This window comes from Piliocolobus tephrosceles, chromosome 20 (assembly GCF_002776525.5).
Source record: "Piliocolobus tephrosceles isolate RC106 chromosome 20, ASM277652v3, whole genome shotgun sequence".
In the NCBI taxonomy this organism is placed as follows: Eukaryota; Metazoa; Chordata; class Mammalia; order Primates; family Cercopithecidae; genus Piliocolobus; species Piliocolobus tephrosceles.
Window position 1 is genome coordinate 11,448,798 of NC_045453.1, and position 25,700 is coordinate 11,474,497.

The following is a 25,700-nucleotide window of genomic DNA, read 5'->3' on the forward strand; positions in this document are numbered from 1 at the left end:
TGGTCATGCCTGTGCCAAAAGCTGCTGACGTGTGCCACCCTCTGAACTGTGCCTGGGAGCTGCCTACCTTGCAGTGTCTGTTCTGCCTGTTCTGCCCACTCACAACAGGACCTCCAGCTGGGCCTAGTGGTCAGGGAAGCTGACCACAATATCCCTGTTTTGGTGTCTGGAAAGGTTTTGTAACCAGAAAAAATGTGCTCAAGCCTTTCCCAGCTATGCTGCTCAGCTCTCTCTGACCCCAACCCCTTCAGGACCCAGTGCCAGGGAATCACTCCCAACCCAGACTGCCTGCTCCTCCTCCTCTTGGTCTCTGGGCCCTGCATCAGGTGCCTCCTGCCAGGGCATTGCTCCTCTTGGACACGCATTCTAGTCCATTTTCCCAGACTTCCTCTTGTAGGAATTTTGGCCATCCCACAGCTGGGCTAGACTCTCGAAAGCTCTCCCAGCCCCTCCCATGCTCTTATTTTTTCCTGTTGCTGGCCCCATGTGCCCTTCTCCTTGAATTGATGTCTTTTCCTGTAAGGGGGTTTTCTACTCCATGTTTCTCCCTAGGTTTACTGCCCACTTCCTGCAGCTGCTCCCTCAGCCTGGACCTGGGTTTGCCTTTCAACAGGTGCTTTTAAGTCATGAGATGCTGTAGTCTCAAAATCAAGCCTGTGTCGGAATCATTCTGGTTGCCTATCAGTGTGTTGAATCCCAAGCCACACCCCCACCCCCAAGAGGTCTGAGGAGACGAAGGTGAGCCTGGGAATTGGCATGTTTAATAAATACACTCCAGCACCCACCCATTTGCTGGCAGCTTTAGGCAGGTGGTCCAAGGGTCCTTTTGGAGAATACCGTGCAGCAGCCACTCCAGTGGGAAGTCCGAAGCTGCCTTTCTGCCATAGTCTGGCACATGGAGGTTTACTGAATACTTCATGAGTGAACAGATGACAGATAGGAGAAGATGAGGATGGCATGTGGAAGTGTTCTGGCCACTCAGGAGATAAAGGAACAGGATTCAAGTCGTTAGAAGCCCCTCACAGAAAACCCTAATAAGGAGAGGCACAGAAACTTCCAGATTAAGTAATAATCATTTATAGTCATTTAATCTAGTAATCATTAGAATAGTCTGTGTGTTAGATTTTAAAAGTTTTAAGTGGCAGCCCAGTGACCAATCCATCCTGGCAGACGTTTGGTTTAGCCAACAGTGCTTTAACGAGGTTTGATCCAATATTTTAAACTTGGGAGATATCACATAGAAATCTAGACTTTTTGCCTGGCTTGGGAAAGTTAGGAGTCCTGCACTAATGGACCTGCATTTCATTCATAGCAGTTATTGGTGGGAGCTGCCATCACTGCATGCTTAGGATGCAGTAAGCTCCACCCAGTTTGCCGCAGTCCCCAGCACTCCCACAGTGTGGATGTGGGCACACACAGCTGGTATTACAGGACTTGGGGACCCGGCTGGCTCCTGGAGGGGCTCTGTGACTTCAGGTATATGAACACCGGTCCCGAGGGTAATTTTTGTCCCATCTGTTTTTCTAATTTAACAAAATTATCTCCATCTTACAAGAAAGAGGGTCAGAAGGGTGTCATGAACCCAATAGCTACTGGGCTGAGATTCAAACCCAGGCCTGCCTGGAAACCTGGGCTTTTTAATTCTCAGCCAGACTCTGGCTTACTGCCTCGCTCCCCACCCTTTCATCCAGGACACCTCTCCCTCAGAGTGTCCCCTGCATACTTTGCCTGAAGGACACTGTGACTTCCTTGTTACATCACAGTTCAGTCACAATTGGGCTGAGAGCAGAGCATGGCCCAGCCTGCCAGGTCCCCTGGGGCAGCCCTGCCAGCCCAGCCCAGGTTAGCCACACATGCACCATGAAGTACCCTTTGATGCCGCTGGTGAACGACCTCACATTTTCTTTCCTGGTTTTCTGGTTCTGCCTCCCTGTGGGTTTGCTGTTCTTATTGATCATCTGGCTACGCTTCTTACTTAGCCAAGGTGAGCTGCTTACCCTGCCCAGGCAGGACCTTAATCCTGGAGCTGGGCAGGTGGCCGAATAGGCCAGTGTGTCCTGAAACAGCTGCAGAAGGGGCTCCATGCAGTCGTTGTAAGTGCTGGCTGAGGTACAAGCCGTCAGCTCTTCAGTGGAAAGGACTGGTTTGGTTGTTCAGGGTTTCTTAACCTAGAGTTCGAGAGTGAGTCCTGGAGTTTGAACCTAGAGTTCGAGAGTGATCTTTTGAACAAATTAGAAAGAGGTTATGCCTCCAGGAGATGAACTTCTAGGTGCCCCTTTCAGCTGGGGCACAAGGCTCTGTGAGCAGAGCGTGGGCTGGATTTCAGCTCACTGCTCACCCTCTCAGTTGGGTGCTTTTGTGCAGTAAACAGCTTGCACAATGGGATACAGCAGCCTTAGGCATTTTTCAGGTACCTGCAGACCACTCACTGTTTTCTGCCTAGGTCATGTATCAGAAAGGATCTGGCTTCTTTGGGAGACAGGCTCATGGAAGCCAACTGACATTCACCCTGACCTCAGCATGGGAGCAAGAGGAGCAAGAGGTGGGACCAGGCTGACTGTGGAGGAAGCTAGGGGTGGCTGGGCCAGGCTATGGCCTGGCTGTGTGGCAGGAGTGGGACTTACGCTCCTCTGGCCTGTGTCTCCCTGAGCATCCCCTTCAGCAAGAGGTCTCTTCCTGCTGGGCACAGTGGCTCATGCCTGTAATCCCAGCACTTTGGGAAGCCAAGGTGGCCAGGTTGCTCAAGCCCGGGAGTTGGAGACCAGGGCTGGGCAACGTCTCTACAAGGAATACAAAAATTAGACAGGTGTGGTGGCATGCATCTGTGGTCCCAGCTGCTCAGGAGGCTGAGGTGGGAGAATTGCTTGAGCCTGGGAGGTCGAGGCAGCAGTGAGCCAAGATCATACCACTGTACTCCAGCAGACAGAGTGAGATCCTGTGTCCAAAAAAAAAAGGCCTCTTTGTGGGGGCCACTTGATCAGTGCAGCACATGTTGTAATTATTGGGAGTTCCTGGCAAGAACCTGGGATGCCCTCTTGTCTCTAGAAAATGTTTATTTAAAGTGTATTCTCCTCATAGTCCCAGCTCTCCCTGAGGGGTACAGTTCAGGCATTGGGCCCCACAGCTGGTGGGGAGTCAGACTTGTTTGCTACTGGTGATAAAAGCTGCCTCTCTGGAGTCTGGAAGACACGGGTTCAGATTTCATCCTTTTTTTTTTTTTTTTTTTTTTTTTTTGAGACAGTCTCACTCTTGTCACCCAGGCTGGAGTGCAGTGGCATGATCTTGGCTCACTGCAACCTCCGCCTACTGGCTTCAAGTGATTCTCCTGCCTCAGCCTCCTGGGTAGCTGGGATTACAGGCGTGTGCCATCACACCTGACTAATATTTGTATTTTTAGTAGAGACGGGGTTTCACCATGTTGGCCAGGCTGGTCTCGAACTCCTGACCTCAGGTGATCTGCCCATCTCGGCCTCCCAAAGTGCTGGGATTACAGGCATGAGCCACCGCACCTGGCCTCATCCTTGCTTCTTTTATTATTATCTTTTTTTCGAGATGGAGTCTTGCTCTGTCGCCCAGGCTGGAGTGCACTGGCGCAACCTTGCTCACTGCAAGCTCCGCCTCCCGGGCTCACGCCATTCTCCTGTCTTAGCCTCCTGAGCAGCTGGGACCACGAGTAGCTGGGACTACAGGTGCCTGCCACCACGCCCGGCCAAGTTTTTGCACTTTTAGTAGAGACGGGGTTTCACCATGTTAGCCAGGATGGTCTGGATCTCCTGACCTCATGATCCACCCGCCTCGGCCTCCCAAAGTCATCCTTGCTTAATAGTTCCTAATAATAGTGAACCTATTTGCAACACTATGTACCAGGCCTTGTGCTAAACACTGGACATGCATAATCTTATTTAATCCTCAGAATAACCCTGCATAATAATACTTATATCACAATTGGGGAAACTGAGGCTTGGAGAAGAGAAGCAACCTGTCCAAGGTCATACATCTGTGAACTTAAGAAAGCTAATTGTCTGCCTTCAAATCCTGACTCTGCCAACTACCAGCTGCATGACGGTGGGCACCTCTCTGAGCCTTGCTTTTCTCATCTACAAAATGGAGACAACACTGGTACCTGCCCCTTGGGGTTGTGACAGCCTCCAGTGGTTGATACATATCAGGTACTTACAGGGCAGGGCACACAGTACACGTACACACCTGGCACATGGTAGGCTCCTATAGGCTGAGAAAATAATCCAGCCAATGCTGGTTTTGTCCATGTGGGAGGAAATGTAGCCGGCGTGGCTTTGGATGCCTTCTTCAGAGCGGAGACATTTCTCCTACCACCCAGGCCAAGGCCTGTGGCGTGAATCTCCTCCAGCATTCACTCTGCTTGGAGGTCCAACTCCAAAACCATCCACAACCTACCCCACCCCAACCCCTCCGCAGACTTTCTCCTGAGAGGCTTTTTACTCCCTGGTGTCATGTGGCGTTTTGAAATAAGTCCTTTGTTAATTTTGCAACGAAGAGAAACCATCCTTAAAGTGAGGTGGGCATTCCTCCCTCAGGAGGAGGGAGGAATCGTCTAAAATTCCCGATATTATTGTGTGTGTTTTGCGCTTGTGCTGGGAACTGACCCAGCGTCGGGGTTTGGAGGGCTAACAGGGGTCAGGCCACCCAGACCTGTGGTTTTCTATTCTGCTGTGGATTCCTTTATTGGAATCAGTTTGCCTGAAATCCAGTTTGAAAAGCAGACAGGAATAGCTCTGCCGCCTCCTCCCATCCCCACCCCTCCAACACTCCTGCTGGCTCCTCAGGGCAGTTTCAGGCCTCAGAAGACAGAGGGTTAAGTGTGGAGTACCCCACAGGATGCACTTTCCCAAGTCGAAGGAGGAGCAAGTGGGGAGGAAAGGGGAGCTGCCTGATGAAACTGGCACTGAGGCAAAAATGATAATGGGCAGCTCAACTCCTGCAGAAGCTGGTCAGTGGGGGACGGTGCTACTCTCTGACCATGACATGGCCATAAGGTGGAGGAAGCCACACACACCCTTCAAGGGGAAGATGCCCTGCTGCCAGTATTTTACTTTTGCGACTTGAGTTTGCAGAAGGATGAAGGGAAACCTCCAAAGAGATGGGTTTGGGGCTGAAACAGAAGAGTGGGGCAACAGCCCCTCATGGTGGCCCTTGGAGGAAGGTGTTCAATTCAAAGCTGCCTTTAAATCCCCTGAGTCCAAACGCACCCAGTGGGAACTGTGGAGTGGGGAGGCTGAATTCGCATCCAGTAGCACCACTCCCTGGCTGTGAGCCTGGACAAGTGATTTCACCATCCTCATCTGTAAAGCACAAAAAATACTGGTAATTGACTTCAGGAAGTTGTTAAGAGGATTAGATGAGAAAATGAATGTAACAACAGTTCACACATACTCTGTGTTCAAAAAATACTCTCTCTAGTGAAGAACAGTTACTTCACGCCATCGTACATTTTTTATTTTATTTTATTTTTTTTTGAGATGGAACCTTGCTCTGTCACCCAGGCTGGAATGCAGTAGCGCGATCTCAGCTCACTGCAACCTCCGCCTCCTGGTTTCAAGCAATTCTCCTGCCTCAGCCTCCCGAGTAGCTGAGACTACAGGTCCACACCATGCCTGGCTAATTTTTGTACTTTTAGTAGAGACGGGGTTTCACCATGTTAGCCAGGATGGTCTGGATCTCTTGACCTCATGGTTCACCCGCCTTGGCCTCCGAAAGTGCTGGGATTACGGGCGTGAGCCACCGTGCCCGGCCCCTACTGACTTTTAAGACATACTAACTGCCAACACTGTTGAAGGCCTGTGCCAAGTCCTGTGCTGAGTTGTACATGTCTGTTTTCAGTTAACCCTCATCCTAGAAGATGCTGATACGCCCATTGTACAAACAACCTTTGTTACTTCCCTGCAACTAGTGAAACAATGCAAGAGTTTGGTAGGAAAAATCATCTTCCCCATCCCCTCGTTTTCCTCACCTTACCTCCCCAGGATGAGTCTGTCAGCACACTCGTGCACATGCTTACTAACGTGTGCAGGTTTTCAAAAAGAATTGGGGAAGGGGGCAGCATTTGCCTTTCAAAACAAAAAGATCCTACATTTCTCTTCAATTTGCTTATAATATACCATAGATATCCTGCAAATCAGAAGATACAGATATGATGCAAACATTTTAACGGCTTCATGACAAGCCGTCAGACGGAAGGTCTGGGTCTCCCTGTGGTGTGACTGTGCCACAGCTTAGTCACCCAGACCTCTTGTGATCTGTGGACGTGAACACAGTTTCCAGGTGTTTTATTGTTCGTGTGTGTGTTTCACCACAAAACAGCGCTACAGTGGAGATCCTTGTGCCTGTGTACTCAGATACTTGTTAATGAATGAACTAGTGGACAAATGCCTGGACGGGTCACTAACTGTGTCTCTTCACTGCCTCCTCCTGGACCATGCCCAGTACGGTATGTCATTTGCTCACCTCTGTGTCCTCTCCTCTAGTAGATGGATATGGCCATTTTCTGAGTTACAGGAACAGCCTTCTTTCTTGGTCCCTGGTCACCCTTTAAGGCCCTGAAGACTTCCTGAGGCTTCAAGGCTGGCTCATAGGATTCTGCCTTGGCCCTAGCCTCAGACAAGGCTGCAGGGACACCCAGGCCTGCCAGGGGACTCCTTCCTGGGTCAGGGGTGGGAGACAGCATGTGATCAACCAAGAGGCCTTGCCTCGTGTCTCCACAGATTCAGAGGAAAATGACTCCGATGTATGCTTGGATTGGGAGCCCTGGAGCAAAGGCCCGGCCGAGTTTTGCTGGAAGGGGACACTCCACGGCCAAGAGAAGGAGAGGCCCGGCTGGTGAGCCTGCTGTGCCAGGTGAGGCCCTTCCATGGGTCAGGGGGAGCCTCAAGGCCCACCCAAAGGCTTGGACAGCTGCTATGTGGGCAAGAGGCTGCCTCTACCATATTAGAGGTATATGCTCCCTGGCCATGCTGAACAACGGGCTCTCTCCAGCATGTGAGAGCCTTCTGCCTCATTGTGGGGCAGACCTGGTGTTGCCCTGTTGGAGGACCAGCCCCCTGTGCCACAAGGAGCCTTTACAAAGGTCCCCTACCCTTTACCCTAGGGCCTCACCCCCCACCACTCTCCTGACGGTCTTTGGCCAGCCGTTCCCTCAGACATCTGCATGAGGCGCTCCCTCACCTCCAAGGTCTTGCTCTAATGTCACTTTTTAAGCAGAGCTCCCCTGGCCACCCTATTCGATATTGAAGCCCCCGCCCCATCCTCCGTGTCGTGTTTCTTACCTGCTCTACTTTCCTTTCACTGTAGTACTTAACGCCTTCTAACACATTTGATCATGGCTGCATCCAAAGCCCCAAGACACTGCCAGACACACGCTGGAGGCTCAGTACATATTTGTGGAAGGATGACATGATATGATTATTATTGTTACAATGCCTGGTATCCTTGGGGGTTCAACAGGTACCAAGGCCTGTCTTAAGTAACCTTCCACAAGCTTACTTATGAAATCTTATGACGGGGATATGATTCTCACCTCCATTTACGAATGAGAACATTTACAAATGAGGCACACACACACATATTCTCATGTGTGGTGTCAGGGCAATCAGATGTTGTACCCAAGAGCCTTTGCACCCATTGAATTCCTAGAAGACCTCAGCCATTCCAGTAGGGTTAGATGCCATCTCTATACCAATGGCCCGAAAATGTGTGTGTGTCATCTAATCTCCTCCCAAGCTTTATTATCTGTCTGCTTGACACCCTCTCATGCCTAGAATAGGAATCTTGTTTCTTACTGCCACCCAGCCAAGCAAAACAGCACCTTGATCTTCTGCTAGCTTTTCTTCATCTCCATGAATAGGACCACTGTGGATTGATTCTGTTGCTCGAGTCACAAACCCGGGAGCCAGCCTTCTCGCCTCTCTCTCCCAACTCAAATCTCCATCTCTCATGTGTCCACCTTTCAATGTCCCCTTGGCTACCATAGTCTGCCCTACTCTGAAGCTGGTTCATGCAGCGTGTTCACTAGCCCCCCACCCTGCCTAAGTGGAGGGAGGAGGTGGTGAAAAGAAGGGCCCCTCACCTACCTCAGTTGTAGTGATTTTTAGCCTTTTGGGTCCTACCTCGACCACTGAGGGCCCTTTTCCCAGGAAAACTCATGCCTGTATATGCCTCAGAGATTTGTGGACGGGGCCAGTTCCACAGATGTGTAACCTGCAGCGCCACAAGGTCCCACGCTCAGAAGGGTCCCAGGCTTGGTTTCATGCTTGGCTGTTGCTGTGTTGAAATACTTAATTTTTTAACAAATACTTAATTTGTTAATTTTTTAACAAGCCCCCCCGCCCCCCGCTGTGTTAATTTGCTGTTGAACCCTGTGAATTATGCAGCCTGACCTGTTTTTATATCATTTGTGGCATGAGAAAAGATTTTCAGACCCTGCACGAGAACCCTATCCCATCTATCCAGAGCCCTTCCCACCCCCATCACTTACCCGCCTCTTTCTTTCTTTTTTCCCTTTTTTTTTTTTTTTTTTTTTTTTTTTGAGACAGAGTCTTTCTCTATTGCCCAGGCTGGAATGCAGTAGCACAATCTTGGCTCACTGCAACTTCTTTGTCCCCGGTTCAAGCAATTCTCCTGTCTCATCCTCCCGAGTAGCTGGGAGTACAGGCACATGCCATCACGCCTGGCTAATTTTCGTATTTTTAATAGAGACAGGGTTTCACCATATTGGTCAGGCTGGTCTCGAACTCCTGACCTTAGGTGATCCACCTGCCTCAGCCTCCCAAAGTGCTGGGATTACAGGCGTGAGCCATTGCATCTGGCCTTACCCATCTCTTTCTTACTCTTTTATCCCAATGGCATCCCTAGTCCCAACCTTCCTTTTGTTTCTAGTTTGGTTTTCGTGGAGTCAGCAGGGCAGTGGTAATGGCAGAAGTGGATGGGAGAGACTTGCCAGGGAGGCAAGAGGACTTCGGCAACTGTGGTGCCTCCCTGGAACCCCCAGCTCATCTCCTCTTCAGACCGACATGCGAAAGCCTCCAGAGGACCCAGCCCTTCTCCAGCATCACAGATGACCTCCAGCCCTCCAGGGAGCCGCCCCAGTCTGGGAGGGCATGGGAGCAGTGAACCGGCCCACTGGGAGAAATTGGCGAATTTAATTCCGAGAGGTCTAAAAGCAGGGCTGGGCTGGAGGGTGTCGGTCCATATTAAAGAAGTGAGGGGCTTCCCATGCCCGGGGGAAACCTGACAAACCTACCAGGCCTGACCAAGTCATTCATTCAACCAGCGCAGGTCCGAGACTCAGCCCTGGCCCCGATTCAAGCCATCTAGGACCCTCTTGGGAAAGCCCAACCCTTTTCTCCATCTGTTCAGTGGGGATGGGGGGCTTGCTCTGAACTTCCATTCTCTGATTTCACACTCACTCCTTGATTGGAACTTTAGGCTGATCTTAATAACAAATATTTGATAACTAGCTGCAGAGTGTCTACCAAGTGCCTGGTTTGGTAGGAGTAGGAATAGGTATAAAAGTAGCTCACATTTGGTGAGTGCTTACTACACGTCAGACATTTTTCTATGTGCTTTATACATAAGATTGCTGGCCGGGCGTGGTGGCTCACACCTGTAATCCCAGCACTTTGGGATGCCGAGGTGGGTGGATCACTTGAGGTCAGGAATTCGAGGCCAGCCTGGCCAACATGGCAAAAACTCCATCTCTACTAAAAATACAAAAATTAGCCGGGTGTGATGGTTCATGCCTGTAGCCCCAGCTACTCGGGAGGCTGAGGCACAAGAATCGCTTGAACCCGGGAGGCGGAGGTTGCAGTGAGCTGAGATTGCGCCACTGTACTCCAGCCTGAGCAACAGAGTGAGACTCGGTCTCAAAAAGACAAACAAACAAAACAACAAATACATACGATTGTTTTTAGCCCTTGTAAGAATTCTGCAAGGTAGGTTGGTTACCTCTGTTTTACACATGGAGAAACAGGCACAGAGCAGTTACTAAGTTGCTCAGAGTCACACTGGGAGAGTTGGCATTTGAACCCAGGCCCCATGACTCCAGTACCAGGTCCCACTCCGCCATGCCAGTTATCCCCCAGGTGGGGTTCTGGGGGAGGTATGGTGGGAGGCGTAAGGTTCCAGACGCTGCAGGATGATGGGGGTCAGGGGATAAAGGGACAGGCCCTCCAAGGTACCAACTGGGCATCATCTTTATCCCTTCTTTCTCCCTCACTCCACACCCCACCAGCCACCACAACTTCTAAATGTCCAAAGGAGAGAGAATTGAGCCTGAAATCTTAGCTTGTGTCCTGTCCTTTGGTCTCCTGGCCTTGGTCTCTGCTCTTTCTGCCCTGTTGGAATGATCCACCCAAAGCACCAATTGGGACATATCCCTTCCCAGCTTCACACCTTCCATGCTTTCCGTTGTCCCTGGGCTATAAAGTCTGAGCTCCTCATCAGGTGCAGGAAGCCACCCTTCGGGATTTGAGCCCCACTGAATTTGCTGGATGAGGTTTCTATTCTTATGCACAGGCTGCAATGAACACTCTTGAATCTATATCCTTGCACACAAGTGTGCTTCTATCCAGAGAACACATTCTGAAAGGAGAAATTGTTGAATATAAGACATGTATTTACATTTTGCAGCCACTGCTAAGTTGCCCGACCAAAAAGTGGCCCCAAGGGTATATTAAAAGTACCTGTTTCCCCAGCCCTTTGCCCCGCTGTGCAATCCCAACATGCTCTCTTACATACACACACACACACAATCACACACACCCTCATACACTCTCACACACACCCCCATAGGCACACACACAGACACACACCCTCACACAGACACACACCCTCACACAGACACACCCTCATACACTCACACACACCCTCATAGACACACAGACACACACCCTCATACATACATAATCACACACACCCTCATACACTCACACCCTGATAGACACACACATGCACTATCACTCACACACACACCCTCTTAGACACACACAGACACAGACACACACCCTCAGACACGCACACTCTCACACAGACACACCCTCACATACACAGACACACACCCTCATACAGACACACACATACACACTCAAACCGTCACACATACACATTCACACACTCATACACTCACATACGTATACACTCACACCCCCCCCACACATACACTCGCTACACTCACATTCACATGCATACACACACATGTGCTCTCACACACCCTCACACATACACACTATCACACACACACACACTCACACACATGCTCACAGACACATGTCCGCTGACACGCATACCCTCACACATACAGGCACGCTATCACACACAGACACTCTCACACACTCACACAGACATATACACACAGTCACATACTGTCATACACACAGACACATATACACTTACACAACCTTACACATACAGACACACACACACACCACCTCATGCATACACACTATCACGCACTCTCACAGACACACACATGCACACACGCACTCTCACACATTTAAAGATTTTGTTTTCAATCAGGCTGTGGCATTTAAATGAGAATGAGGAAGAAACCTGGGCTAGATGACACACATCCATAAACACGCACAGTCACACACACGCACACACACTCACAACCCTCCCTTCTCCACACGAGCTTTGCTCCAGCTGACGAGCTTTTGCCACCACGGCATTTTCCTGGGAGCTGCAGGGGTGGCGTTGAATGAGGCCTGTTGGCAGCTCCTCCTTGTGGCCCAAGCTCTGCCTGGCGTTGTCTGCATTGTAGCCAAGTGCCCCGTTCTGTGGCGTCTCTGTGCACTGCTTACTTGGCCCTGCCCCGCTGTGCTGTGAGGGGCTGCTGGGCCATTGTTCAGCCTCCCTTCTGGCCTAGAAAAGCCAGTGGGGCCCCCCAGCCCTCCTGCCCCACCTGCTGAGGAGCCGACCCCGAGGAGAGTAAGTACAGTGGGCCCTGCACTGGGGCCTGGGGAGAGCGTCTGCCATGCCCCTGGGGCCTTTGAGGCAGAAGGCAGATGAGGCCGCTCCTCAGGGCCCTGGGCAGGTGACAGCTCTGGAGGACACTTGTGGGGAGTGTGGGGAGACACCTTCCCTGCTTTGGGTGAGGGCGGAGACCCCGGCCTCTGTGGATGTGGACAAGGTCCCCATTCTGGCACACACACACACATGCACACTCATACAGAGGAGTTGGGCGTGTGACCGGTAAACACATCCCGTGACACTCTAGTCACAGGCTCCCAAGAAACATCATCCCCACGTAGCAGCCACGGCTCACTGAGTGCCCACGCATTATCCCACTGGATTCTCACAACAGCCCTCTCAGTCGGATCATGGTTCCATTTTCTGACGAGGAAACTGAGATTCAGACAGGTTAAGTAACTTGCCCAAAGTCACACAGCCACGAAGTGGCCCATTTTTCTGACTCTTAAATGGGACGTGTGTCTCCAGATCCACAGGGATACCCTTGGCTCCTCCTAGCTGAATGACGGAGCTTAAGGCTGCACGGTTGATGTTTGTAGGAAACTCAGGTGCACTCAGGACAGTGAACCTGTCTCCCCAGGCTGAGGAGCACAGGGAACCTGCGAGGACAGTCACCAGCATGACATGGGAGCTCCGCAGCGGCGTCAGCAAAGCAGGGCGCATCTGACGGTCAGTGCATCTCGTTGAACGACACACCCCTTGTAGCATATCTTCTAGGCACAGGCTTATTTTCTACCCCTAACTCTGGGGCCACAGGCCTGGACTCCTGAGTGCAAGCCCCTCAGCCGCCCATCACCATCCCATTCAGCCTCAGTGTCGTCGTCTGCAAAACAGGGCCAATCCCCTCTGCATTTGTTTCCAGGAGCTCCCATGACAAAGTGTCACAAGCTGGGTGGTTTAGAACAACAGAAGCGTGTGGGCTCATACTTCTGGGGGCTAGAATTCCACAGTCAAGGTGCTGGCAGTGCCAGGTTCCCTCCAAACCCTGCAGAGGAAGGAGCCTTCCTTGCCTCTGGCAGCTTCTGGTGGCTCCAATGTGCCTCAGCTTGTGGCAGCATCACCCAGCCGTAGCCTCTGCCCTCCCATGGTGTCCCCACTGTGTGCCTTCCTATCATCTTCCTGACATGCACGCCACTGTCTGAGACCGATTTTCCCCTTTCAGAGGGACACAGTCTTATTGGGTTAGGGTCCACCCTACCAACCACATTTTAACTTGATTCTCTCTGTCAAGACCCTGTTTCCAAATAAAGCCTCATTAAGAGGTACTGGGGCTTAGGCATTCACATGTTTTTCATATGTTTTTAGCAGAAGAGTTCGACCCATAACACTCTCTTGTGAGGTTACCATGAGGACTGAATGTGGTAACACGTGTAAAGCTCTGAGCGTGGTGCTTGGCTGGCACTTCATTCCATAAATTGCTTTTGAAAGAAAAAAGTTGCCTGGGCATGGTAGCTCACACCTGTAATCCCAGCACATTAGGAAGCGGAGGTGGAAGCATCATTCGAAGCCAGCAGTTTGAGACCAGCCTGGGTAACATAGTGAGACCCCTGTCTCTACAAAAAAAAGAAAAAAAAAAGCCTGGGTGTGGTGGCGCACACATGTGATTCCTAGCTCCATCCAGAGGCTGAGGCTGGAGGATCGTTTGAGCCTAGGAGGTCAAGGCTGCAGTGAGCTATGATCACACCACTGCACACCAGCCTGAGTGACAGAGTAAGACCCAGTCTCAGAAAAGAAAAGAAAAAAAGAAAAAAGTTGAGCACCTGGAAATTAGATGCTCCGTGTACATTGTGTGCCAGGCCCCATTTAAGTGCTTGACATGTATTATCCCCCGGAATCCTCACAACCACCCCTCAAATCAGGCAAGTTTTTCATTTAAATGACGGAGAAACTGTGACTCAGAGAGGTTAAGGCATTTGCCTGAAGTCACACAGCCTAAGCAGCATAGCTGAGGATCAGCCCCAAGCCTATGAGGCTCCACTTCATCACACTACACAGGACCACGCTGTAGTGGGGAGTGGGGGCTGCTTGGAGGGGCAGAAAGGCAGGGAGGAAATGCTGGGCACACAACATGCAGGCCCTGGGGGACTTCCTGGGTCTGAGGGGCCTAGGACGAGTCTCTGCAATAGTGAGAGGCCTAGCTGATGGCAGGCTGCCTGGGGAGGTGCTGGCGAGCTGCCAGGGTGCAGGGCCAACAAGTCTGAGCCACTCCACTGTGATCTAACCGGCCAGGCCGATACTCCGGTGGGGGACTGGGACAGGGCTCAGCCGGAGATGAGGAATGTTGCCCTGAGCGTGGGTATACTCACTTCTCCAGGGTTCATTCTGAGTACACGCGGCGGCTCTCCAGGAAGCAAAGAGGGCACTTCCTTACAGAGGCTTGAAAGTGCGGCCATACAAGATTCAGGCCACTCTCTCTTCCTTCCTGCTTTCTTCTGAAGGGTTCCTTGCACCTAAGGAAGGTGACAATGAGCTAGATTTTCAGTTCTGGACTAGAAGTTCATTTACCTAGGACTAATTTGTTTACTCAAGCGTTTATTCATTCATTTACTCTTCCACCCATTCACCTAATGGCTCAGTGATTCATTCATTCACTCATGCTCTCACATATTTATGCCCACAGCCATTCACTCTTCCACCTGCCCATCCACCCATTCATCCATCCATCCAAGCATCCATCAATCCATCCATCCATCCGTCCATCCATCCATCCATCCATCCATCCATCCATCCATCCATCCAACCATCCACTCACCCACCCATCCAGCCAACCACCATCCTCTCGTTCAGTTGCCCTGCCATTCATCCCTTCTCTCATCCCCCATTTTCCTAACCAATCTTTCATTCTTTCTTCCATCTATCCATCCATCCATCTATCCATCCATCCACCCAACCTCTATTAAGCACCTACCATGTTTCCCACACAAAACTCCCTATGGCTGCCAAAGTAGTTCTGCACCCACTTCCACTGATAATTCACATACATATTGGGCCCCAGCTCCTTGGCCTCCTGGTGGCGTGGTTCCCTTGTCTCCTCCTCAGGAGGAGGCTCAGGAGAAGTGGATAGGTGGTCTTCTGCACAGCCCTAGTCCACAGGTTCCAGCCAGTGACAGCTGCCTGAGACTTGGGGTTTTTCAGGGCCCTTTGTGCTGCAAGGCCTTTCCTCTCTTTAACGCCAGAACCATGCATGCTCCTGGGCTCTGTGGCTCCAGTGGGGTCCTGTTTTCAGTTTCTTGGGGCCCATTTCTTGCCTCCCTCCCTCAGTACAGAGCAGAGCTTCAGACTGTGGGGACCCATAGACTTGGGGGCCCTCCTTAAGGAGGACTCTGGGGCCTCTCTTCCTGGAGTACAGGCAAATATGCTGCCTGAAAAGACTCACTGACACCTGGAGCCTTAGAGGAGGGCAGGGCGGGCCCGGGCAATCTGGGGAAGTCCATGGCATTCCGTCCTGGCCAGAAGGCAAGAGAAGGGGCTCATGGTCCAAAATGGATGCCGGGAATAGGACACCACCAGGGAAGCTGGCAGGAGCGCTTCTCATACATCCCCCAAATGCCCTACTGCTACGCCTTGGCTTGTGTCCTTGTCGGCACCTGGAAACCCCTTCCCACTCCCCACCCTGACACTCAGCCTCTGCTCTCCTCTCAGCTGAGTCCACACACTCCTGCTCTTAGATTGCAGACATTCTGGTCGCTGCCCCCAGGGCTCCTACAGAGCTCCATAAAGATTTGCTGAATGAACAAATTCAAGTTCTCATGTTAAAGATGAGGGGGTTAAATTCCCCGGGTTTCCCCCTTCCCCAGCCTTTTCCTAGCTAGTTCCTTCTTTACATCCCAGCCAAAAGGCCAATCCCAGGAGGCTCTCTGGATGCCCCCTCACTTTGCCACTCCCATTTCCTGCTTCCTTCCTATCCTCCCGCCCTCATGCCCAGGTCCTGCTCTCTTTACACCCTGACACCTTCCTGTTTGCTTGTTTCCTGTCTCCTGGCAAATGTCACCATCCCCATTTTACAGAGGAGGAAACCGTGGCTCAGAGAAGTCTCAGAGGGAATAGCCCAGCCAGATAAAAACCCCTGGGTCCTGAGCACTTTCTTCCACCCGTATTAACCAGGTGCTTTATTCATGTGGTTTTACTCTGAAATCGGGATGGCTGTAGGTAATAATAGCGGCCATGCAAGTCATATTTCATGACAGTTTTTGAAAGGCTCCGTTTCCACTGGGCAGTTCCAGTGCAGGTGGGCGGGACTCAAGGGCATGTGTGTGCCCCCGCGTGCCTGCCTGTAGGTGGCCCCGGCCAAGCCAACCCCGCCCGAGGAGGAGGCTGGACTTTTATCCTGCGTGAGGGTGTGTGGGAACTGGGTGTGCCGCGGGCCTGCCTCACTCCTCCCTCTCACATTGCCGACCGAGTCAGCCTCACTGCAGCAGCAACACGTCGGACCGGGATCCTCGAGGTGCCAGCCCATGGCCGAGCCTGCCCTCCTGCCCACCACCCAGATGGAGAGGCTGGCCCCAGCGCCCCTCACCTCACCATGTCTTCGGATCCCGCGGGCCCGCGTTGCTAGGCGCTGCGCCCAGCGCTGGGCCGACCTGGGCTTCAGGTACAGGGGTCATAGGAGCGGGAGGGGAGCTGGCCCTGGGCTCCCCTCCCCCTGACACTGCCAGGGGCATGTGCTGTCTGTCTTGACAACATCTGTCTTCACAACATCCCTGTGAGGCAAGAATCTTCCTCCATCGTACAGATGAGGAAACAGAGGCTTGGAGAGCCCAGCGACCTGCCCACGGTCACCTGGCTGTCAGGTGGTGGAGATGGCTTCCAGCCCTGGTCCATGGGACTCCAAACCCAGACACTTCCTGGGACACAGCATTGCCCTGGGTTCATGCTGCTGGCCTTCTACAGGGGTCACTGATTTTCAGACTCTTAGAGACCATGAGTGACGCCAATGTGTGCCATTTCCTTTTCCTCTGGATGTAGAGAGTATTGGGGGCCCAGGGGCTCAAGATTCAGGAGTCTCTGGGTCAAGATTCTGGGCCACTGTGGCCACGTGGTCACCTCGACTGAGAACTGGTCACCCCTTATTCCTGCTCAGCCTGCCACCGACAGCCAGACTAGAATTTTCAAATAGTCATTTCCCCCACTCTGATTACATCATATTACAATTTGATTATTATAGAAAGTCAAACAGTACAAGAATACATATGTTTATTCTTGAAAACGTACTACTCAAAGTTTTGACATATACCTTGGAAGAACTTTTTGACAGATATAAACCTAAACTTGTATAGTTTTACACATATAGGCTCTTGTGATACACGTGCTTGTAAGGTTTTCCCCTGGCAACCCCTCAATTAATGTTATGGACGTCTCTACATGTCAGTAACATAAAGATCTAGTTCATTCACTTTAATGGCCTGCCAGGATCCAACTTTATGGATATCTTTGGTTAATTTGAATCAGTTCCTGGCTAATGGACATTTAGGTTGGTTCAAATTTTTAACAATTCTAAGCAATACAGCAATGAACATCTCTGGGGACTTGCATGGGTAACATTCACGTCCTAGACTTGTAGTTGCAAGTTTAAAAGGAATGGTCAAATCTTAGTAGACCCTGCCGAATTGCCCTCCAAAAGTGTTCTAGCTTGGAACACACCTGCAGCAGGAGACCCCCATTGTCCCATTCATTTGCCGCCCAAGGACCTGAAGACTAGACTTGGTCTATACTCAGAGAGCAGATTCAGGGGTAGGTGATTCTGATCATAGGACAACTGAGTCCTAGAATTCTCTTAAGGGAACAACTTCTAGGCTCAGGAAAGGGAGGGGAGCTCAGTGAGACCATTTCATCCATATGGCATGTTCGCTGAACTCCTATGTGCGTGGTGCCTGCCCCACCCCAGGCAAAAATGACTCAGGATAGGATTTTAATGAGAATCAATTTTAAGAAGCCGAAGACAAGTTTATCTTTCTTTCTTTCTATCTATCTATCTATCTATCTATCTATCTATCTATCTATCTATCTAATCTATATCTAATTTATCCATCTATCTATTCATCTATCTATATGTTTCCTATTGCTGCTATAACAAATCACATAAGCTTATGTATCACCTCTCTCTCTCTCTCTCTCATTTATATTGGTTTTCTACTGCTGCTATAACATATCACATAAACTTAGTAGCTTAAAAAGACACAAATGTGTTATCTGACAGTTCTGAATGCTGGAAATCCCCAAATCAAGTGGTCTGTGGGGGTGCATTCTGTCTGGAGGCTCTAGAAATCTGTTTCCTTGCCTTTTCCAGCTTCTGCCACTGCCCACATTCCTTGGCTGATGGTCCTCTTCCGTCTTCAAAGGCAGCTCTGTAACACCTTCACGTCTCTCTCTGACCCTGACCTCCACCGTCATCACCATGTCTCCTTCTCTGACTCTCCTGCCTCCCTCTTTCATTGATAAGGATCCTTGTGATGACATTGGGCCCATTGGCTAATACAGCATCATCCCCCCATCTCAAGATCCTTAGCTTAATCACATCTGCAGAGTCCCTTTGCCTGATAACATATATTCACAAATTCTGAGGATTAGGATGTGGACATCTTGGGGAACTGTTATTCAGCTGATCACATCATCTATCCAACCATCCGTCGTCCATCCATCCATCCATCTACCTATCTACCTACCTATCTATTATGGCTGTTCCCCTGACTCCACCAGCACCCTCCCTTAATCTCCTGGTTCCTTGTGATCTTTGAGGCTATTAATATTGAATTCACTATAAGAACTTCTGACCCACTGAATGTGTTTAATAGCTACCGGTTGAATGAACAAATGAATAATACTTAAGAGAGTTTAAAATTTGAACCATTCATTCTCTTTATTATTGAAAACAAAACAAAAAAAGCAACATGTTTATTTCCAGAACAGTGGTGTTTTTTTGTTTTGTTTTGTTTTTTTTAGACGGAGTCTCACTCTGTTGCCTAGGTTGGAGTGCAATGGCACGATCTCGGCTCACTGCAACCTCCGCCTCCCGGGCTCAAGTGATTCTTCTGCCTCAGCCTCTTGAGTAGCCGGGATTACAGGTGTGCACCACCACGCCCGGCTAATTTTTGTATTTTCAGTAGAGACGGAGTTTCACCATGTTTGTCAGACCGGTCTCGAACTCCCGACCTCGTGATCCGCCCGCCGTGGCCTCCCAAAGTGCTGGGATTATAAGCGTAAGCCACCACGCCTGGCCCAGAACAGTGGTTTTAAAACCAGGGTTCTGCAAACATTTTATTTGAATTTAATCTTTATTATATCTTTCAAATATTAAACAGCTAGTAAAAATACTACCTCCACTCAGGTGTCCCAAATGTTTTTTGTCAACCAAAATTATCTTGATTGTATGATCAGTAAATGCTTTAAATTAAACTTATAAAATCAGCTTATAATAATATACTGTTACCTATTTTGTTTATTGAGAAGAGATTCCACTGCCAAGAAAAAAAAAAAAAGCGAAAACCACTTCCCTGGAACAGGGTTGGTCTGTTTGCTCCAGGCCAATGTTCTTGTGTATTGGCTCACAGGGTCACTAGGTCAGCTCCCCCAATCCTTTGAGTCTGTTCATCTTACCGGTCACTTGCTTGTGAGTCATTTAGTTATTCAACAAATTCCAGCAGCACTGCAACCTTCAGGATGTAAGCCCCGGTCTGATCTGTTTACCCACGGCTCCCCAGCACTGGCACAGGGCTGGCTCATTGTAGGTGCTCGTGAAATATTTGCCTGATGAATGAAATGCTCACTGCCTCTACAGGAAGTCCCGTGATGGACATGAGGGTGTGGGCATGAATAAGATGCCCTCTCTGCCCTTAAGATGTCCACGGCCTGGTCCAGGAGGAAGATATAACATTGGTCACTACCACATAATACACTAAATGCTGACCGGAAAGACCTGAGCAGGGATGAATAGAGTCAGTGTTCCCATCAAACAGAATGTTCCATAATGGGAGGGTGACACAGAATTCACTATCTATGTGGGCTTAATCTTAAAACCATGCAATATTGACCTTGGGAGGGGCCTCAAAGACCAAGTTGGAATGAGATGACTCTCTTGGGATTCCCCTTATCCTTGCTCCCTGTAGAAATATATTTTCTGTTAATTCATGATTGGTATAAAAATGCAAAAAAAGTAGCAAGTGAAATCCACCTGCCCCTCCCACCGCCAACCCACAAGAACAGCAATTGTGAGAAGTTGTGTACGTCCTATAGAATTTTGTGCTTCATAAATATTTACATACATGTATATGTAAAATGTATCTATGATCCAATCCATTTACATAATTGTACTTACATACGTGAATTGGTTTATATTATGTATACTATTTTATAAATGACATTTCCATCTTTATAATATCTTTTCCTGGAAAGACATAGAAATCAACATTATTCTTTTTTTTTTCTTTTGGAGACAGAGTCTCGCTCGGCTGACCAGGCTGAGGCTGGAATGCAGTGGTGGAATCACTGCAGACTCACCCTCCCAGGCTCAAGTGATCCTGGGACCACAGGCATGCCCCACCATGCCTAACTATTTTCTTAATTTTTGTAGAGACAGGGTCTCCCTATGTTGCTCAGGCTGGTCTCAAACTCCTGGACTCTGCCTCCCAAGTAGGTGGGACTACAGGCCTGTGCCACCATACCTGCCCTTACATTATCCTCTTTAAAGACTGTGTGATGTTTCATTTTATGACTGGACAGTACTTTTGTGAACTAGCCTCCTGTTGATGGAATTTTAGTTTGCTGCTTTTTCTCTTTTGGTTGCTGTTATAAACTGTACTGCAGCATTCTCGGACATATATCTTTGTGTGCTTATCCTTATGATACATTTTCAGAATAGGAATGATTGAGTCCAAAGGTGTATACATTTAAAATGCTGAAACATATTCTGGGTGGTTTTCCAGGAAGGTTGTACCCAAGTAGACTCACCAAGTGGGTGTGAGCTTGTTTCCTAATGTACATGAATTTCTTGACCAGACATTATTGTTCTTTGTAGTCTTGGCTGATTGGATTGGGAGAAACATGTCTCTTGTTTTAATTTGCCCTTTTTATTATTATTAGTGAGGTTGAGCATCTTTTCACATGCTCAGTGTCTGGCAGAGTTCAAAGGCAGATCAGAGAGGCAGAAAGACCCATTCTGAGTCTAGTGCACCAGCCAGATTTCCTTAATCAGTAATGGGTTAAAGGACTTGGCTGATTGCACACAGATGGCTTGTAGAAGCAATCACCTTTACAAGGTTCACCTTCACTCATATTTTGCTCGTGTAGCTCAAGTCTCTGCCACTGGGGTCAATGTCAACTGATCTCTCCAGACACACCCCCTTGTATGTGAGCCCAACCACTGAATAAATCACCTACACATGGCTTAAATGTGTCAGGGGTAGAAGGACAGCCTGAATCTCAAAGCCCAGCTTCACCACTTATCAGCTGTGGACCTCTGGGGGTTACTTAACCTTTCTGAGTCTCTGTTCCTTTTCTGTAAAATGATTGTGAACAGCAGTAGCTGCTTTCATAGACTTGTTGTGGGGATAAAATGACATTAATGCATGTGAAGGCTTAGTACAGTACACACCATGTAGAAATTGAACACTTTGTGTCAGATATCAGTGGTCAAAGGGCAAGTTCTTGGAGCTGACTCCAAATAGCACAGGCTTGTTTTCATGGGACAAGTACATTCAGGACTACTGACTCCTTGGCGTGGCAGAAAGATTTGCATTTGAGTCCTAAATCCTCCACTCATCCTTGGGAAAGTTCCCTCATTTCTCTGGGCCTGATCCTTCATTTGTAGAATGAGTGCCATTCAGATAGTGGCTGCTGTTCACACTCACACATCCTCCTGCTTCGAAACCTGGAACAACCACTTCAGAACCGCAATTCCAGGGACCAGGCTGCCCCTGGGGGCTTCTGACCAGCTTTGCAGGAAAAAGTCCTTGCAAACTGCTTTCCTCTAGGGCTCTCCAGCAGGAGGCGCCTCCCCGGATCCTGCTTACAAACCAGCGAAGGGCAGGTCCCTTCGGATAGAGCTTCCTATTTTCCCTCTTTACTCACAATGAAGCAAAGGTGAAGGTGTTAATTACACCAAGCGGTTAGGCTGCAGCCCTGCACAACCCTGGGGTCCTCACCCTGCCTGCAATGTGGAGGCCACTTCTTCACCTTCCCTCCTGTCAGCCATCACCGACTCTACCCAAATTGACCAGCAGATGCTCATCCAAGGGTGAGAATGTCTTTTCTCGACACTTGCCAGCCCTGGGTGTTGGCAATCTTTTCTGTGTTTGCCAATCTGATAGATAGAGTTCATCCTTGTTTTAATTTGCATTTCCCTGATTACTTGCAAGGCACCACATCTTTTCTGCACAGGGCGTTTGCATTTTATCTCCTCTGACTTGTTGATTTCTATCTGCTGCCGACTTTCCCAGTAGATTTTTTGGGTATTTTTTTTCTTCCTGTTGCTTTCCAGGAACTCTTTATATAAACTGGATAGTAACACGTTATCATTTCTTGCAGATATTTCCTCTCAGTTGAGGAAAAAGGTCTTATGACATTTTTTATAGTGTCTTTTGTCATACAAAAGTTTTAAGTCTTGATGTAATCAACCCAGCTTTCTTCTGTTACGGCTTCTGGATTTTAATTTGCTTGGAGAGTTCTTCCCCACTACCATTTATTTCTTACCGATTTTGTTCTCATTAAACCCTAATACAGACTTCTATCCGCCCAGGGAAATTCCTTTGCACTTCCCAGCATAAAAGACCTGCCCCCATTCCTGGGAGATTTGCATATCTCATTTCCTCCCTGACATTCACTGACTGTTCCTTTAAAATGGAGTTTCAACATCACCTCCTCCAGGAAGCCTCTTCTCAGCCCACTCCCCCTTTAGTTCTCTAGTTACTGCTCTGTCTCCTGGGGCTGTTCGCCCCATCTGAAGAGGACTGTCTGGCTGCTCGTTGGTCCGAATGCACCTTGTGTTTTCATGTTTTTGGAGTACTTACTATGGGCTGAATGTTTTACAGGCCTTACTTTATTTCATCCTCACTGCCTTCTGTATACTATCCCATCATTACCCTGATTTTATAGGCCGCACATCAAGAGGACAGACCTAGGCCCAGACAATGTGACTCCAGGGCCTTGGTCCTTAGCCACTGCAGTCAATGTTTTCTGTTGGGAAGGGCCACAAATTTAGTGACTGAAACAATACAAATGTATTGTCTTAGAGTTCTGGAGGTCAGAAGTCCAAAATGGGTCTTACTGGTCTAAAAATCAAGGTGTCAGCAGGACTGTGATCCTTTCTGGAGGCTCTCGGGGACAATCAATTTTCTAGCTTCAAGAAGCCACCTGCCTTCCTTAAGTTGTAGTCCACCTGCGTCAGCAAAGCCAAGAGTGGCCGTCTGAGTCCTTCTCATGCTACCATCTCTCTGGTTTTCACTCTTCTGCCTCCCTCTTCCCCATTTAAGGGCCTTAGTGGTTTCATTGGGCCCGCTTAGGCAACCCAGAATAATCTCCCCAAAATCAGCTGATTAGCAACTATAATTCCATCTGCAACCTTCATCCCACCTTGGCCATGTTACACACATATTTACAGATTCCAGGGAGTAGTGGGTAGTGGGGGTTTATTCTGCCTACCCGCAGCCACTCTTCCATATTGCTTTTCCAAACTTCAGTCACCTGCCTCCACCCTCAGCAGTCATCCTGCCTCCCTCCAACCTGGGGCTTAGATCAGTGCCTTGGAATCACCTGGAGGGCTTGTGCAAACCCAGATTGCTGCACCCCACCCCCAGAGTTTCTAATTCTGTAGTTCTGGGGTGAGGGCTGAAAATGTGCATTCCTAACAGGCTCCCAAGTGATGCTGATACTGAAGGTCTGGAGCCCACACTTTGAGAACCACGGAGTTAAATTTATTAACCCTTCAAATATTTATCCATATCTGCTCTGTTTTGGGAGCTGGGCTTATATAATAATAAATAGAATGTCTCTGGTGTCAAAGAGGTCCCAGTATAAAGGAGAAAACAAACAGGCAATGACGATGGAGGTTGGTAAGTGCCAGGACATCAACGAGCCCAACACCTGTAGGAGGGCTGCAGGAAGTCTTCCTGGAGGAGGTGATGCCTAAGCTCAGTCCCAAAGTAGGCACTGAGCAGGCCAAGGATGGGAAGGAGAAGAGTGTTCCTGGCAGTAGCTGCCAACTGGGCAAAACGCCAGGAGAAGAGGGAGCCTGGTGCCTCTGAGAGGTATACGTAGCTCACACTGGCTGGAGCAGAGAGCGGGGCAGAGGAGAGATGGGATTGGAGTTTGCTTTCAAGCCCTGAGCCTGGCTGCAACCCCAGGGCCAGGAGACCTGAAGGTGGGATGACAATCTGGCTCTTAAGCCCTTGAGCACACAATGGAAGAGTGAGCAATGAGGACCTCCCTGTGAAGGTGCGTGCAGCAAAGATGGGGATAATGAGGCCATACCTCACCCCTAGGCCAGCCTAAGAGGAGGTGAAACCACGGCAACCAGCCTGATGTTCTTTCTGCTGGTCTTTTCTGAAGGCTTTAAAGACCAGATGTTCTTAATCTGGGGCTCAAGGGTGGACCTTCGAAGATCCAAGAACCACTAAATTTATTTGCTAAATGTTACGCATCTCTGTGTGCGTGCAATTTTCTGGAGAGAGGATCCACAACTTTCATAAGATTTTAAAAATCTCTCCCCACTGCGCCACCCCCCTCCACCAAACCAGCTAGGAAGATGTTATAGACCAGGAGTTGTAAACTCTGGTGCCTACAGGGATTAAGTGGGACCTTCAGGGAGTCACGTGGCAGACGTAACATCTCAGGGCATGGTGAGGCTTGTGGAACCGAGGTGCGAATAGGAAAACCAAGCTCTGTAATATATTTTAAGGTTTATTCTGAGCCAGTGTAAGAGACCCTGGCTTGGGGAACATAGTCTCAAGAGGTCTGAGAAGGTGTCTCCATGGTAGTCGGATTACAGTTTGCTTTCATGCATTTTAAGGGAGACAGGAGTTATAGGCAAAGGCATAACTCAAAGCATGGAAGCTGTATAAGTGGTTTGGCCGGAAAAGGCGGCATATCTTGAAGCCGGGGCTTACAGGTTATACGTGAATTTAGAGATTCTTTAATTTGCAATTGGTTAGAGGAGTAAAGCTTTGTCTAAAAATTTGGAGTCAGCAGAAAGGAATGTTGAAGAGAAGGAAGTCTGTTAACCACTATACCGGGTCAGAGTTGCCCGTAGGGGTGTGTAAGTTCACCTTTGTCTGGCACGGCCATAGATCCTGTTTATAATTGGTTATGTCATGGTCACAAAAAGTCCATTTTGTCAGTCTTGTGATGTCTTTTTATTTTTATTTTTTTCTTTTTTCTTTTTTTAACAGAGTCTCGCTCTGTCACCCAGGCTGGAGTGCAGTGGCGAAATCTCAGCTCACTGCAACCTCCACTTCCTGGGTTCAAGCACTTCTCCTGCCTCAGCCTCCCAAGTAGCTGGGATTACAGGCGCCCACCACTACGCCTGGCTAATTTTTGTATTTTTAGTAGAGATGGGGTTTCACCATGTTGGCCAGGCTGGTCTTGAACTCCTGGTCTCAAGTGATCCACCTGCCTCAGCCTCCCAAAGTGCTGGGACTACAGGTGTGAGCCACCACGCCTGGCCATTGTGATATCCATTTTACATTAATTCTGGTCAGATGCTGTGCCTAAAC

The 25,700-nt window shown here is 49.3% G+C and overlaps 2 protein-coding genes across 3 annotated transcripts in view; both read left to right on the forward strand.

Moving 5' to 3' along the window:
* Positions 1–1,822: 1,822 nt before the first annotated feature.
* ADIG (adipogenin) lies at positions 1,823–9,273 on the forward strand. Of its 2 annotated transcripts, XM_023227950.3 has the most exons (3): positions 1,823–1,984; positions 6,741–6,855; positions 8,911–9,273. In XM_023227950.3, the coding sequence occupies exons 1-3, from the start codon at positions 1,861–1,863 to the stop codon at positions 8,942–8,944; spliced, it is 273 nt and encodes a 90-aa protein (XP_023083718.2). In that variant the 5' UTR covers positions 1,823–1,860; the 3' UTR covers positions 8,945–9,273. The 2 variants fall into 2 exon arrangements, 1 of the variants encoding a protein (XP_023083718.2); XR_002734879.2 differs by lacking the exons at positions 1,823–1,984; positions 8,911–9,273 and adding an exon at positions 5,723–6,466 and having other exon boundaries at positions 6,741–6,853.
* A 7,058-nt stretch (positions 9,274–16,331) lies between these two features.
* The window catches only part of ARHGAP40 (Rho GTPase activating protein 40), a 49,292-nt gene continuing 39,923 nt past the window's right edge, over positions 16,332–25,700 (forward strand). Inside the window, exon 1 of the mRNA XM_023227951.3 lies at positions 16,332–16,591. Coding sequence (XP_023083719.2) covers positions 16,455–16,591 — 137 coding nt within the window. The 5' untranslated portion in view covers positions 16,332–16,454. The remainder of the gene's footprint in view (positions 16,592–25,700) is intronic.